This window comes from Saimiri boliviensis, chromosome 11, assembly GCF_048565385.1.
Source record: "Saimiri boliviensis isolate mSaiBol1 chromosome 11, mSaiBol1.pri, whole genome shotgun sequence".
NCBI classification, from domain to species: domain Eukaryota; kingdom Metazoa; phylum Chordata; class Mammalia; order Primates; family Cebidae; genus Saimiri; species Saimiri boliviensis.
The window spans coordinates 25,063,167-25,077,992 of NC_133459.1; the positions used below are offsets into that span (position 1 = coordinate 25,063,167).

The 14,826-nt window shown below is 47.3% G+C and overlaps 1 protein-coding gene across 6 annotated transcripts; it reads left to right on the forward strand.

Annotated features, from left to right (window-relative positions):
- The first annotated feature begins 1,957 nt into the window (after window positions 1–1,957).
- PIGV (phosphatidylinositol glycan anchor biosynthesis class V) lies at window positions 1,958–14,560 on the forward strand. Of its 6 annotated transcripts, XM_074380321.1 has the most exons (5): window positions 2,947–3,192; window positions 3,860–3,958; window positions 5,657–5,791; window positions 9,056–10,177; window positions 12,814–14,560. In XM_074380321.1, the coding sequence occupies exons 3-5, from the start codon at window positions 5,714–5,716 to the stop codon at window positions 13,093–13,095; spliced, it is 1,482 nt and encodes a 493-aa protein (XP_074236422.1). In that variant the 5' UTR covers window positions 2,947–3,192; window positions 3,860–3,958; window positions 5,657–5,713; the 3' UTR covers window positions 13,096–14,560. The 6 variants fall into 6 exon arrangements, with proteins under 6 accessions (XP_010344094.1, XP_010344085.1, XP_074236423.1 ...); XM_010345792.3 differs by lacking the exons at window positions 2,947–3,192; window positions 3,860–3,958 and adding an exon at window positions 1,958–2,729; XM_010345783.3 differs by lacking the exons at window positions 2,947–3,192; window positions 3,860–3,958 and adding an exon at window positions 2,858–2,932.
- The last annotated feature ends 266 nt before the right edge of the window (window positions 14,561–14,826 follow it).

Genomic DNA, 14,826 nt, shown 5'->3' on the forward strand with positions numbered 1-14,826 from the left:
CCTGGTCAACGTGGTGAAACCCCGTCTCTACTAAAAATACAAAAAAAATTAGCTGGGCATGGTGGCGCGTGCCTGTAGTCCCAGCTACTCAGGAGGCTGAGGCAGGAGAATTGCTTGAACCCAGGAGGCGGAGGTTGCGGTGAGCCGAGATCGTGCCATTGCACTCCAGCCTGGGTAACAAGAGCGACACTCTGTCTCAAAAAAAAAAAAAAAAAAAAAAAAAAGAAAGAAAATAGAGAACGGGCATGGTGGCTCACATCTGTAATCCCAGCACTCTGGGAGGCCAAGGTGGGCGGATCATTTGAGCCCAGGAGTTACAGACTAGCCTGGGCAATATGGTGAGACCTCATCTTTGTGTGTGTGTGTGTGTGTGTGTGTGTGTTTTGTTTTTTTAAACAGAGTCTCACTCTGTTGCCCAGGCTGGAGTGCAATGGTGTGATCTCAGCTCATTGCAACCTCCACTTCCTGGATTCAAGCAATTCTTCCTGCCTCAGCCTCCCGAGTAGCTGGGATTTCAGGCACCTGCCACCATGCCCAGCTAATTTTTGTATTTTTTAGTAGAGACGTGGTTTTGCCATGTTGGCCAGGCTGGTCTTGAACTCTCGACCTCAGATGATCCACCCACCTCGGCCTCCCAAAGTGCTGGGATTACAGGCTTGAGCCACGGTGCCCGGCCAAGACCTCATTTTTTTTTTTTTTTAAACAGACTGATGAGATAGTACAGGGAAAGCCTCTCTGAGGAGGTGACATCACTCCTGACACCCAAACATAATGGGCTAGCCAAAGGGTGGTCTGGTGGTAGAGTGCTTCAAGCAGGGAAAATAGCAAGAGCAGAGCTAAGCAAGTTCAAAGAACAGAAATGATGTAACCCTCTTAATTCTAAGCTTCTAGGATAGTAATGCATCGCTTGCATTGTTCAGGTTAGGGATTTGTATGTGATACTGTTTCTTGTGATGTGGCATATGCGTTTCTTAATGGAAGTGGCTGGGAAGTGTGGAGTCTTTCCGAAGCCCTGGGATATAGCTCTGTCTCACTTGCTTTCCACAGTTCTGTTAGCTCAGCTGGCTCCCTGGGTAGGTGCAGGCTCCATCTTAGCTGCAGACTCTACAAGCACACTGAGAGGCTGCCTCCTTCACTACTCACAGCCTTGGAGCCCCAGAATCCCCTCCTATCCCATCTAGCCTTCTTCCAATCTGAAACCAGAGAGTCAGGGCTTTGAGAGCACAAGATTCAGCTTCCTTGTTTTCCTGTCAGAGCAGAAGCCAGAAAATGAAACAGGAAACAGAGCGGAAGAGGAGGGGGTTGGGTAACAGAGAAGGAAAGAAGAAATTGCAGGAAAGTACAGCTGAAAATCTGGATAAAGTTCTACCTCTACAGGGTGACAGCTTAGCTTTTAAAAAACATTCTGACTTGTCTCGAGAGACCTCTGGCATTTTTACAAATAGATTTTTGAGAGAATTTGGTGTGGACAGAGGGAACCCTGAGAATGCATGTCTTTTTCCTCTTGTGAATTTACAGAGCAAGGACAGTTCATTTCTCAGTTTTGTCTTTGCAAAGAGAGTGCTGCTTGGAGCCTTATGGTGGACTTCTAGAGTTTCAAGTCACAGCCTTTGGCCCTAGTCACAAGTGTGCACCCAGGCTTTGCCATGTCACTCACTGGACTCTGGAGCTGAGAACAAGTGAGTGGCACTGAAAAACCTGGGGGAAGGGCCATGAAACTCCATTTTCCCCCCTTCTCCAACACACAACAACTAAATGTGATTTGTACTTTCTCCACCTTGCACACAACAAATATATGAAGGCGATTTAAGTCTCAGGGACTGAAATGAGTTATAAAGAGTCAAGAGATAAAGAGTCCCAGGCCCCCACAGACTGATGTGGGCTGGTCTTCCCCTGGAGAGGTAGCAATCATCTCTTTGTTCCCACCCACATGAGTAGCTGTTGCAGAAGATAAACCCCTCCACAGAGCCAGGCTGTGGCCAGAGGCTAACCCGGACCCTGGCTTCGTTTAGAGGGCAGATAACTGAAACCACAAGAAGGCTTTGGAATCCTGAGAAACAAGAAATCCGCCAACGGAGAAGGATTTATCATCTGTTTCCTTTAAGGAGGGTGCAAAGTTGTTCTAACAGATTCCGTTACAAGGGTACCAACTGGCCGCTGCCCACCATAGACGGTTTTGTTGAATTCGCCTCTTTTTTTTTCTTCTTTTTTTGGCCCCACTTCGTACGAGAGAAACTGCTTGAGTGAGGAAGGTGAAAGAAGTCCTGGAGGGTGTTCTCTGAGGTTTTCCTCACCATCCTCATTAGCCACCTGAGGAGGGGCAGAGGACTGAAGTAGGACAGAAGGTCTCTGGTAGCTAGAGGAGGGGAAAATCAGGGGGATCCCCCACTTTCTTCACACCCAGGACGCAGGGTGCCGCTGCCGGCCACAGAAACCCCAAGAATGCTTTTCTTTGGCTATTCAGAGGACACCTATTGTGTGCCAGGCCCTGTGCTGAGCTGTTGTTGCCTGACAGCAGGAAGAGCGCGGCTCTGGCTTCTGTGAAGAGGCTGCGGGTCAGCCCCCAACTACTAGAGCCTCAGCCCACACCAAGAACTCAGTGAATGGTAGCGGAAAGGAACCGGGGCAAGACCACTGACTCAGCAGCCTTGGCTCACTATTTGGAGGCGGGGTGGCGGGGGGCATTGAAGGAGAGCGAAGTGCGAGAGAACTCTTCAGGTGTCACCAAGGTGGGAAGATGCTATGCGGCGAGGCGCCGAGCGGTGTCCCCCGCCCCGCTCGCCCGGAGTCAACATGGCCGGCCCGGAGGGAGGCGGGACTGCTCCAACTCCGGGCAGGAGCGGGGCGGGGACGCCGTCGGCGGAGCCAGCGCGCAGGCGCGGGCCGCGTGGGTCCCGGATGGAGGAGCTGCGGTTCGGTCCCCGCTGGAAAGGTCGGGACGGGCAGGCGCTGAGGACCCGGCGCTAGCTTGGGAGCCCTAGAGTTCTGGCGGGAGGGAAGCTGTCAAATGGAGGCCGGCAGAAATGAGATAGAGGCCCAGAGAAGCGGGGAGCCCCGCCCCTCCGCCATCGCGGCCTCGGGCGCCGCCTCTTCCTTTCCAGCCTCCCGCCCTCGCCTGCTTCCGGCCCCGTAGTCTGGTGGGGCTCCGCAGGCTCCCTCGGGAGTGGTCCCTGGGCCGTGGGCCCATCTTGGGTGAGAGTCAATGATTAGTCCCCAGAAGGGACGGTGTCCAAAAGGAGGCGGCCAGAAACGGGCTGCGGACACGGCTGGGCTGACGGAAGCGGCCCGCGAGGCCTTTGGCTCTAAGGACCCTGGGTTAGAGCAACTTCCCTAGCCCACGCAGTGGGTGTTGGTCCTACTCAGAGGGTCCAGAGTTACAGTTCAGCAGGATGTCCCAAATTCTCAGATAGGGCCCAGCTACCCTAAGCATACCCAGCAAGGGCAGGCTCTGGTACGGAAGTACTGGACTAGGCGTTTGGGTGACCTGGGTCATAATCCTGGCTCTGAAAGGGCGCATACCCATTGGCGAGGGATGCGGGCTGTTACCGTCAGGTTTAAGAAGCAAAAAACATGACAGCCTCTTTAAGTATCCCTGCGTGCGTCACCTGACCCCAGTTGGCCTCAGTTTCCATATCTATAAAATGGCGATGGTAATTATACTGGCCTCATAGTGTCTGATGAGATCTCTGGGGCCTATTTGTCTCATGGGAAAATGTTTAAAGAGTGAAACTAGTTGATCTGTAAGTGTCCTCCCAGTTAAGAGTCTGTGATTTGGCAAAGGGGTTGTTGGGAAGTGAGGTTAGCAATTAGCTGAGAGGGAGAATTGACTGGCTTTGTTTTTACTTGGTTTACCTGTAAGCAAAGTGTGGGCTACACATCTGTAGTCTCTGAGGCTAGAGTCTGAGTCCGAGAGAGGAAAGGAAGAATGCAAACATGGTCAAGTGGTCAAGTGGCATAGGTGGGTTAAGTGCTTTTCTCTTCCCAACTTATCTTCGTGCCAGTGTGAAGCCAAGGAAGGGGAAAAAAAAAGTGAATTCACCGGTAGGATAGGGAAGGAGTAGCCGTGTGAGGTTGGGTGTGCCTATTTACGTGATTTCTCTCGATTCATCGAGTCATATGTTGGAAACGTTGGGTAGATTCACGAACGACCGCTGCTCTCTGGGGCTTTCAGAAACTTGTCTGAACTGAATTTTCCTGAGCCAACCGGTGTGGAATTGGGGGCCCCTCCCTTCCTCCAGGCCTCCTGGCGATGGAGTAAGCAGCAGGCGCCCCCTCGTGCCGAGGAAGGAGTACTGTTGCCGTTGGCCAACTTGGCTCCCTTTCTGGGGAAATTTTATTTTCCTGTGGCTTCTGTGACTTTGTCGTCTTGCTCTTGACATGAGATATGATGGGAAGAATACGTGGGTCAGTGATTTCATATCTAGAGTCAGTGAACTGCTGATGCTGTATCCGGTCCCTACCACTTCGATTCATTCAGAACGCAAGTTTAAGATGCCTGTTTGTGTTCTAGGCCCTGGGATATAGTTGTGATATAAAGCCCCTGCCCTTAGCAACTTAAGCAATAGCAATAAAGGAAATAGGGCAGAATGTAGTGAGAGCATAGCACACTGGCTAGTGAGGATCAGAGAATTCCAGAAACAAGTGATAACTACGAGTTTGGTTGGTATTTGCCAGATAGGAGAAGAAAAAGAGTCTTCCAGCCCTCCTTAAATTTTTCAGTTCAAATATTTTTTTTTCTTTTAGGCATAGTTCTTCACTCCAAATTGATGAGCTGCCTCTGATGCTTTTGCTTCCCTTTTGAATTTCTCAGGCTGGTGTTTGAAAGTTCTTAAGGAGCCATTATGACTTCTTTTAGCCCAAGGAATTGTAAAAGATGCCTTAAAGTGCATTCCTTGCCTCTGAGTGGTTTTGCAGTTGTTTATACATTGCTACCATCCCAACAAAGAGATGGGAAATAGCAGTTTTCTTCATTTCTTAGTCTACTCTGTTTCAGCAGTGTGAGCTGGCTGAGGTCCTGCTGAGTGGTGGTTTTCTTTTCCTTTCCCACTTAACAGACCAGCTGAACACACATCAGAGAGCTAAGCTAGGGTGTGTAGTCATTACGGTCTTCCAGAATGGTTTTATGCCCCACTTTGGGGACTCTGGTTTGGGACCTAGTTTTTTATTCTGGGCAAGAGGAAAAGGTCACACACCAAATAATAACCACAACATAGATTTGAGTAAAACTTCACACTTTGATCTGTTTCACCATCATGACAATTTTGTGAGATAGACAAAAAAAAAGTTTGCTCCCATTTTTTACATAAAGAACTGAGGCTCAGAGAGACTAATAAGTACTTGTAAGCGATGGAGTCAGAACTTGAACCCAGATCTTTTGTTCCTGCAGAAGTGCATTCAATAGGCTTTAAACGATTTTCTGTGACCTTAGCTTTCCAGCTACCTGCTTATCTGTATGGAACTTGCCCAGTGAGAATTCGGTACTTCAAGGTGACACCTGCGAAACCCATTTACTGTCAAGATGCTTTCCCCTCATCTGGGAAGTTAGGTGACTGGTTAAGTTTGTCATAGTAATTCCGAGAGGGGAGGTCCCAACGAAGAATGCTTTCAAGAATTTGCTTTCACCTGATGTGTGACATTTTCCTCTTTTGGGGTTTAGAAGCCTGAGGGAGCTCAATCCTGGTAGCAACACCCCTGAATTCCTGGTGGTGAGAGGATGTGGCCCCAGGATCCATCCCGGAAGGAGGTGCTGAGGTTTGCAGTCAGCTGCCGTATCCTGACTCTGATACTCCAGGTCAGTCTCCCATCCTTTGTCCTGAATGTGCCATTGCTACATGACTGGACTAGGTGGTAAGAAAGAGTCCCCATCTCCTTTCCACCTCCCAGATGTGTCCCTCCATGTGGTTGGAACCATAGGGACATAGACTTTAGAGCTGAAAAGTGGTCAGGAATCTTAGAAACATGGTCTGTTAATCTTCTGTTTTATACGTGAAGCAGCAGAGGCCCAGAAAAGTTAAGTGTCATCCCTAAAGCCACATAGGAAGATAGAGAAGGGCTGGAGTTTGACCCGTGTTTCCTAACTCCTCAGCTAGTGGTCTCTCCAACAGACTGTGATGTTCTGTAACCAGAGATGCTTGTATGGTGTGACAGCTCAAAGTATTGCTCTGTGTCCCCTTACCAGGAGACTGAGCATTGTGTCAGTCAGTTGAGTGTGAGAGACGTGGCAATGTACAAGTCCTGAGACCATCTGCATATATAATGATTCCTCCTATTCCCCCGAGTGCCTCCCTTTCCTGCCTCATCCACACACAACTCTCAGTGCACTTGCCCTTTTGCAGCTCCCTTTCCCCTCCGAGGCTTGATACATATTTTAATAAAATGTCATGTATATATGAATTATTTGCTGCCTAGCACAGTACCTGATGCTTAGCTCAGTTTATTCATAAATGAATGAATGTTGTTGAATATATATCAACACGTAGGGGTGTTAGATTCACATAGTTATGTGTGCCTTTTGTCCCAGTACCATTTTCTCTGAGGCTTATAGCTGATTCCTTTGTGGAAACCTTTCCTCCCTCCTCCCCCACTATATAAAGTGTAGCAGCCTCTGCCGGGTTTTGAGATTAGTTAAACGTGTCCACCTGCAGGCTACGGCTGTTTATCTATGACTGTCACTCCTGTCGTGTTTGTTTTTACTGTTTGAAGTGGCCTGATAAGGAAACTGACCAAAAAGTGAAAAAGCCTTAAAAATGGGGCTATGCTCTTGTTGCCAGGCTAGGGAGACTTACTCAGTGATGTTTCTCAACCAGCAGCAGCTGGCTTCCTGGCAGAACCAAAGGAGCAGTGCTGCAAGTCAGCATCCAGGATAGGGAACCAGGACAGCCAGGTTCGAAATCAGGTGGTAATTTTGGAAATAGTATATTTCCTCTAGGCAGTTCATTCAACCACCAAAAATGTTTAAAATACCTATAGTAATAATCTAATAGGGCAAAAAGACTTCTTTTTTCTTTTTTTTTTTTTTGGAGACAGTCTCCAAAGGTTGGAATGCAGTGATGTGACCTCAGCTCACTGCAACCTCCGCCTCCTGGGTTCAAACGATTCTCTCGCCTCAGCCTCCCGAATAGCTGGGATTACAAGCAGCCATCAGTAGGCCCAGCTAGTTTTTGTATATTTAGTAAAGACGGGGTTTCACCATGTTGTCCAGGCTGTTCTCGAACTCCTGACCTCGTGATCCACCTGCCTCGGCCTGCAAAATGCTGGGATTAAAGGTGTGAGCCACTGTGCCCGGCCAGCAAAAAGACATTTAATAGTAAATGCTATTTTATTATCATCCTCCCACTTCCAGCTTTAACGCTCAAGCCATCAGATTATATCCCTAAATTACCCTTTGTTGTTGCTGTCATCTCTGTCAATGACAGCTAATCCTTGACGGTTTTAGCTCCTGGTTCAATATCACCCTTCCCAGGACTGCTTCTGTTGATTTCCTAGTGGTTTCATTATTTATTTATTTATTTTATTTATGAGACGGAGTTTTGCTCTTGTCACCTAGGCTGGAGTGCAGTGGTGTGATCTCAGCTCGCTACAGCCTCCACCTCCTGGGTTCAAGTGATTCAGCCACCTCAACCTCCGGAGTAGCTGGGATTACGGGCGTCTACCACCATGCCTGGCTAATTTTTTGTATTTTTAGTGGAGGCGCCATGTTGGGCAGGCTTGTCTTGAACTCCCGACCTCAGGTGATCCACCCACCTTGGCCTCCCCAAAGTGCTGGGATTATAGGCGTGAGCCACAGCGCCCGGCTAGTTTCATTATTAACGAAGATGATGTGTGCGTGTCCTGAAAGAGGCTATCCCTTGAGAGTGAGTACTGGGGAAAACGTGTTAGAGATTTGAGGAAAGAGAAAAACATGTAACATTCACCGACTTGTTTTCCTGAATGACAACTCAGAAAAATAGAGGGCATTAGAAGAGACCTTCCATATGCACCCACCACATTCTTCAGCCTACCTATGTCTGCACCTTTGTGCTTTCAGTACTGAAGGTTGGATCAACTATCTGTCCTCTTCCCTATGGCTGGCTCCTCTTCCTTTGTGGCAGATTCTATCCCTTTTGCCTACCCAGCAATTCTCCCCTCTCTCCTGCATACCCTTTCCCTGGGTTATTTCCACTAACATACAAACCCTTATCTCCCACCTTAAAAAAAAGTTTTAACCCCACATTTTTGTTCACCTACTACCCCATTTGTCTGCTTCCCCTTACTCCTCAAAGTTTCTCTTCCCAGTCTAGGCAGGCTTCTCTCTCTTCTGCTCCATTGAAATAGCCCTGGTCAAAGTCACCAGTGACCTTCACCTTGCTAAATCCAGTGGTCAGTTTTCAGTCCTCATACTACTTGACCTACCAGCAGCATTTACAGAGTTGATCACTCCTTTTCTTCCCTTGGTTCTAATGCTCTCTTGGGTTCCCTGCTACCTCACTGACTGTTCCTTTTTTCTTCATTACTGGATTTTCATCCTCTTCCTAGCCTTCATATATTAACATGTCCAGGGTTCAGTCCTCAGATCTCTTCTTTTGTTTAAATAAAGTCTCATTCTGTCACCCAGGCTGGAGTACAGTGGCACAATCATAGCTCACTGCAGCCTCAACCTCCTGGGCTCAACCAATCCTCTTACCTCAGCCCCCCAAGTAGCTGGCACTACAGGCATGTGCCACCACACCCGGCTAATTTTTATTTTTTAATTTCTAGTAGAGACAAGGTCTCGCTACATTGCCCAAACTGATCTCAAACTCTTAGATTCAAGTGATCCTCCCACCTGAGCCTCCCAAAGTGCTGGGATTAGAGGTGTGAGCCACTGTGCCTATCCTTTTTTTTTTTCTTTAAGTTTTTGTAGAAACAAGGTCTTGCTATGTTGCCCAGGGTGGTCGTGAACTTCTGGGATCAAGTAATCCTCCCATCTCAGCCTGCCAAAGTGGGGATTAGCCTGGTCTTCTTCCTCATTTTATTAAATGACAATTCTTTTCTTCCAGTTACTCAACCCAAATCTTGGTTTTTCTTTACTCCACAGGCCCTCTTCAATGCCATCATCCCAGATCACCACGCAGAAGCCTTCTCTCCTCCTCGCCTGGCCCCCTCAGGCTTTGTGGACCAACTTGTGGAAGGTCTTCTGAGTGGCCTGTCTCGCTGGGATGCTGAACACTTCCTTTTCATTGCCGAGCATGGCTATCTGTATGAGCACAACTTTGCCTTCTTTCCTGGTTTCCCCTTGGCTCTGCTGGTGGGGACTGAACTGCTGAGACCCTTGCGGGGGTTACTGAGTCTACGCAGTTGCCTGCTGATTTCAGCCGCATCACTCAATTTCTTGTTCTTCATGTTGGCTGCAGTTGCTCTTCATGACCTGGGTTGTCTGGTTTTGCACTGTCCCCGCCAGGCCTTTTATGCAGCTCTGCTCTTCTGTCTCAGCCCTGCCAATGTCTTCCTGGCAGCTGGTTACTCAGAAGCTTTGTTTGCCCTCCTGACATTCAGCGCCATGGGGCAGCTGGAGAGGGGCCGAGTCTGGACTAGTGGACTCCTCTTTGCCATTGCTACTGGGGTACGCTCCAACGGGCTGGTCAGTGTTGGCTTCCTCATGCATTCTCAGTGCCAAGGCTTTTTCTCTTCTCTTACGATGCTGAATCCCCTGAGACAGCTCCTTAAACTGATGGCCTCTCTGTTTCTGTCAGTGTTCACACTTGGCCTTCCCTTTGCCCTCTTTCAGTATTATGCCTACACTCAATTCTGTCTGCCAGGCTCAGCCCGCCCCATTCCTGAGCCCTTGGTACAGTTAGCTGTAGACAAGGGCTACCGGATTGCAGAGGGAAATGAGCCGCCTTGGTGCTTCTGGGATGTTCCTCTAATGTACAGCTATATCCAGGATGTTTACTGGAATGTTGGCTTTTTGAAATACTATGAGCTCAGGCAGATGCCCAATTTTCTACTGGCTACACCAGTGACTATACTGGTTGCCTGGGCAACTTGGACATATGTGACCACCCACCCTTGGCTCTGCCTTACACTTGGGCTGCAAAGGAGCAAGAACAATAAGACCCAAAAGAAGTCCGATCTTGGATTCCTCAGTCCTCAGGTGTTTGTGTACCTGGTCCATGCTGCAGTGCTGCTGCTGTTTGGAGGTCTGTGCATGCATGTTCAGGTGAGCTGGATTCGTGACTGGGATAAGGATGTGAATACAGGCAAAACCCCTTGGCCAAGGACAGGGAAGATAGCTAACATCTCCCATCTGAGTGATCCATACTGAATTTATTCATTCAACGACCTTTTTTTTCTTTTTTGAGATGGAGTCTTGCTCTATTGTCCAGGCTAGACTACAGTGGCGTAATCTTGGCTCACTGCAACCTCTGCCTACTGGGTGCAAGCGATTCTTCTACCTCAGCCTCCTGAGTAGCTGGGATTACAGGCATCCACCACCACGCCTGGCTAATATTTTATATTTTTAGCAGAGGCAGGGTTTCACCATCTTGGCCAGGCTGGTCTCCTGATGTCATGATCCACCCACCTCAGCCTCCCAAAGTGCTGTGATTACAGATGTGAACCACTGTACCCGGCCCATTCAACGACTATTTAGGAATGTTCTTTGTGCCAGACTCCAGGTCAGACCTCTAAGGAGAAACATGAATAAAACAAAATTACTGCCCCTAGGGGTTTAATGGTATAAATAGGAAGACAGACATTTAACAGATAAAATTATAGTACAATGGTATAGAAAGAGGAGTGCTGTTTTGAGATTTATTTTACTTTATTTATTTCTATTTTTTTGAGACAGAGTCTCCCTCTGTTGTCCAGGCTGGAGTGCAGTGGTGCGATCTCGGCTCACTGCAACCTTTGCCTTCTGGGTTCAAGCGATTCTTCTGCTTCAGCCTCCCAAGTAGCTGTGATTACAGGCACCTGCCACCACTGCCCAGCTAATTTGTGTAGTTTTAGTAGAGACAGGTTTCACCATGTTGACCTGACTATTCTTGAACTCCTGAACTCAAGTGATCTGCCCGCCTCAGCCTCCCAAAGTGCTGGGAATTCAGATGTAAGCCACCATGCTCAGCCTGAGATTTTTTTTTTTTTTTTTTGAGACGGAGTTTCACTCTTGTTACCCAGGCTGGAGTGCAATGGCGCGATCTCGGCTCACCGCAACCTCCGCCTCCTGGGTTCAGGCAATTCTCCTGCCTCAGCCTCCTGAGTAGCTGGGATTACAGGCACGCGCCACCATGCTCAGCTAATTTTTTGTATTTTTAGTAGAGACGGGGTTTCACCATGTTGACCAGGATGGTCTCGATCTCTTGACCTCGTGATCCGCCTGCCTCGGCCTCCCAAAGTGCTGGGATTACAGGCTTGAGCCACCGCGCCCGGCCTGAGAGTTTTTTTTAAAAAAGCTCAGATAAAGTATTATGGAGGCAAAGAAGAAGTATCTAATTCACTGGAGTAGTTGAGAAAGGCATTATATTTCAGCTGGGTCCTGAAGAATGAGATTTTCCATATAAGAAGCAGAGGAGGAACACTCTAGGTAAAAGGAAGGGCATATGTGAAAGAAAACATGAGGTTGTGAAAGGATTGGACTGAGATACAGGAATAAGCACAGAGGATATCTCTGGGATTTTCCCCGAATATACAGTTATATCCATATTGGCTTCTTGACTGTTGGCTTCTGGAGGTACTCAACTCAGGCAGGTGCTCAATTTCCAGAGGAGATATCATATCTAAGGTCTTGGGTGGTGGTGGTGGTGGTGATGATAGAGAGGGATGGGAAAGGTTTGATCTTGTATCTGATTTTCTGTTCTTGCTGTGGCCCCACCCTGGGATGTCTTTTTTCCCCATGCTGACCTCTCCTTAGCAGTTTCTTCCTCTTGGAGTCACACATCGGCTGTTTCTGAAGTTCTCTAAGCTGTATGGATAAGAGACACAGAGGAAATAGGAAGTCGCTTTCTATGTTTTGTTTGTTTGTTTGTTTGTTTTGAGACAGAGTTTCACTCTTGTTACCCAGGCTGGAGTGCAGTGGCGCAATCTCGGCTCACCGCAACCTCCACCTCCTGGGTTCAGGCAATTCTCCTGCCTCAGCCTCCTGAGTAGTTGGGATTACAGGCACGCGCCACCATGCCCAGCTAATTTTTTGTATTTTTAGTAGAGACGGGGTTTCACCGTGTTGACCAGGATGGTCTCCATCTCTTGACCTCGTGATCCACCCGCCTCGGCCTCTCAAAGTGCTGGGATTACAGGCTTGAGCCACCACGCCCGGCCCCGCTTTCTATGTTTTTAACTGGATTAAATCATAGAATGAGTGCCAGCAAAGCTTAAGGTTTTCAGGTTAGCTGAGGGAGGCCATTTGTAAACTTGTTTCTGAACTCCTGTAGCAGAGAGAATGTTCAAGCAATGGGTCTCCTGCCCGTTTTCCTCTGCTTTGCCATCCCGTGGGATAAGGGAACCGCCTCAGGTTCCCAAGCCCAAAATCAATAGCACAGAGTTTGGAGTCCATGCCCTGGGCTAAAATTAGACTCCATGGTTTCTAGTACTGATTGGCCCATTATTGTAATAGTACATGTTACTATTACATAGTACATGTTACAATAGTCTGTTTATTTGTAACATGGAAGATGTCTGTCTGCTGTTCCATGCATCTTTCTAAGACATATCCTAAGTTCTGTTCAATTTATTTTCCAGAGTAATACATTTCTAGTCATGGGCCCACGGTTCACCCAGCAGTAGAGAGGTCCCCAGGCTGGTCCAATTTGAGTCAGTGACATTTCAGTAAATTCCTGGATGTTCCCCTCTTACGATTTCTAGGTTCTCACCAGGTTTTTGGGCTCCTCCACTCCTATTGTGTACTGGTTTCCAGCTCACTTGCTTCAGGATCAAGAGCCGCTGTTGAGGTCCTTAAAGACTGTGCCTTCGAAGCCTCTAACAGAGGACTCCCCACCAGGACAAAAGGTCCCTAAAAATCCTATCATGGGACTTTTGTATCACTGGAAAATCTGTTCTCCAGTCACACGATACATTCTAGGCTACTTCCTGACTTACTGGCTCCTGGGACTACTCCTTCATTGCAACTTCCTGCCTTGGACATGACTGGGACTCTCCAGGGACAGGCTGAAAGCCGACTTAACCCAGGGGTCTGAAAGTAAAACTGCACATTGGAACTGCCTGTGCTGCCTTGGATCATTGCTGTGTCCATTATAATCTCTCTCTTTGAAAGCTGGTCAGGAATGGGAGAAGTGTCAGCTACTAGAGAGCCCCTTCTGGTCCCTGGCTAGGGCAAATTTTAGAGTAACAATATTTTCTGTAACTGAAGATTGTCTTATTCCAAGTCTAAAGTACACCTGGATCTGTCTAGTCAATCAACATAGCAGAGATCGTCTTAAACCTATCACTGACCTGCTTGTAATTTAAATGTCAATTATTGAAGTGTAAATTTTGTCAAAGGTATTAACTGACAGGCAGCTAACAGTCCACACAAGATGGTACAGGCCTGAACAGTGTAGTGGCAGTAGTGAAGTGGGACCATTTTTTCCAACTGGGACGTTGTTTCTGATGAATTTTTATAATGATTTGTGCATTTATTTTTTTATATGAAAAAAATCTTACAAAGATATGCAAATTAAACTTCTTTCAGTTATATGTGCAATGAATTGCCTTTTTAAAAATAATACAGGGTGGGCACGATGTCTCACACTGTAGTCCCAGTACCCTGTGAGGCTGAAGTGGGCAGATCACTTGAGGCCAGGAGTTTGAGACCAGCCTGGCCAGCATGGTGAAACCCATCTCTACTAAAAATACAAAAATTAGGGCATGGTGGTACACACCTGTAATCCCAGCTACTTGTGAGGCTAAGGCATGAGAATTGCTTAAACCTGTGAGGCAGAGGTTGCAGTGAGCTGAGATCATGCCACTGCACTCCAGCCTGGGGAACAGAGTGAGACTCTGTCTCAAAAAAAGTAAAAAATAAAAATAATACAAATGTATGATCATGCTGTTTCCTTTTTGTGGTAAAAAGTAAAATAATTTTTTTTCTTAAAATTTTTTTTTAAGCTGACAGTTTTCTGAAAAAGTTAAATAATTTTTAAAAATTAAGATAATACAAATCAGTTGGAGGGAAAAGGGTAAGAAGAAGGTATCAGGAACCCTGGATTCTAGTCCTCTCAGTAAAACCCCATTTACCAGCCATGTGACTTGGGAGAGTTTTCAGAACCTTAGTTCCCTCCTCTGAAAATCGTGTGAAATTATGATATTCTTCAGGGGGTGGTGGTGAACCATACAGTCTCTTGTAAGTCCCTTTCTGCTCTAAGATCTTAAGAACTGCCTTAAACAACAGAATCTCCCCAGCCTAAACCCTTATGTAGAGGCTTAAACATGTGATTTTAGGAGGAAATACCTAATTCTGTCTTCAGCAATTAGAAGAAACTCTTCCTCCACCCCTGGAGTGCAACTCTGGGGAGGAACTTAGGTGGTCTTTCCTTTGAATGAGGGAAAGCAGTGATATCTGGCAGGTAAGGTGCTTGTTGTGCCGTTCTCAGGGGCCTGCTTCCTCGACCGGTAGACATGCATTAGAGGAGCCAAAACAGCAGCAGGAATTGGTAAATTGTGCGTAATTGCAAGGTGGTCCAAGGTGGAATGAAATAGTATCTGCTTCCTGGCCCCTGTTTGATTATGAGCCTATCACTGTAATTGTAGTAAGATCATTGACCCCTGCTGAGCTACTTTTGCCCATTCCTTGAGCCAGGTAAGCGTTTGGCTCTGTAACATCCATCAACTCTTTTAAATTTCCCACTTAAACCAAAAAAGTCCAGTAAGTAGAAACTC

Coding starts and splice junctions, on each gene's coding strand:
- PIGV (XM_010345792.3), top strand. CDS start 5,714: ATGTGGCCCCAGGATCCATCCCGGAAGGAGGTGCTGAGGTTTGCAGTC. Junction 5,792..9,055: donor TCCTGACTCTGATACTCCAG/GTCAGTCTCCCA, acceptor TTTACTCCACAG/GCCCTCTTCAATGCCATCAT. Junction 10,178..12,813: donor GTCTGTGCATGCATGTTCAG/GTGAGCTGGATT, acceptor TACGATTTCTAG/GTTCTCACCAGGTTTTTGGG.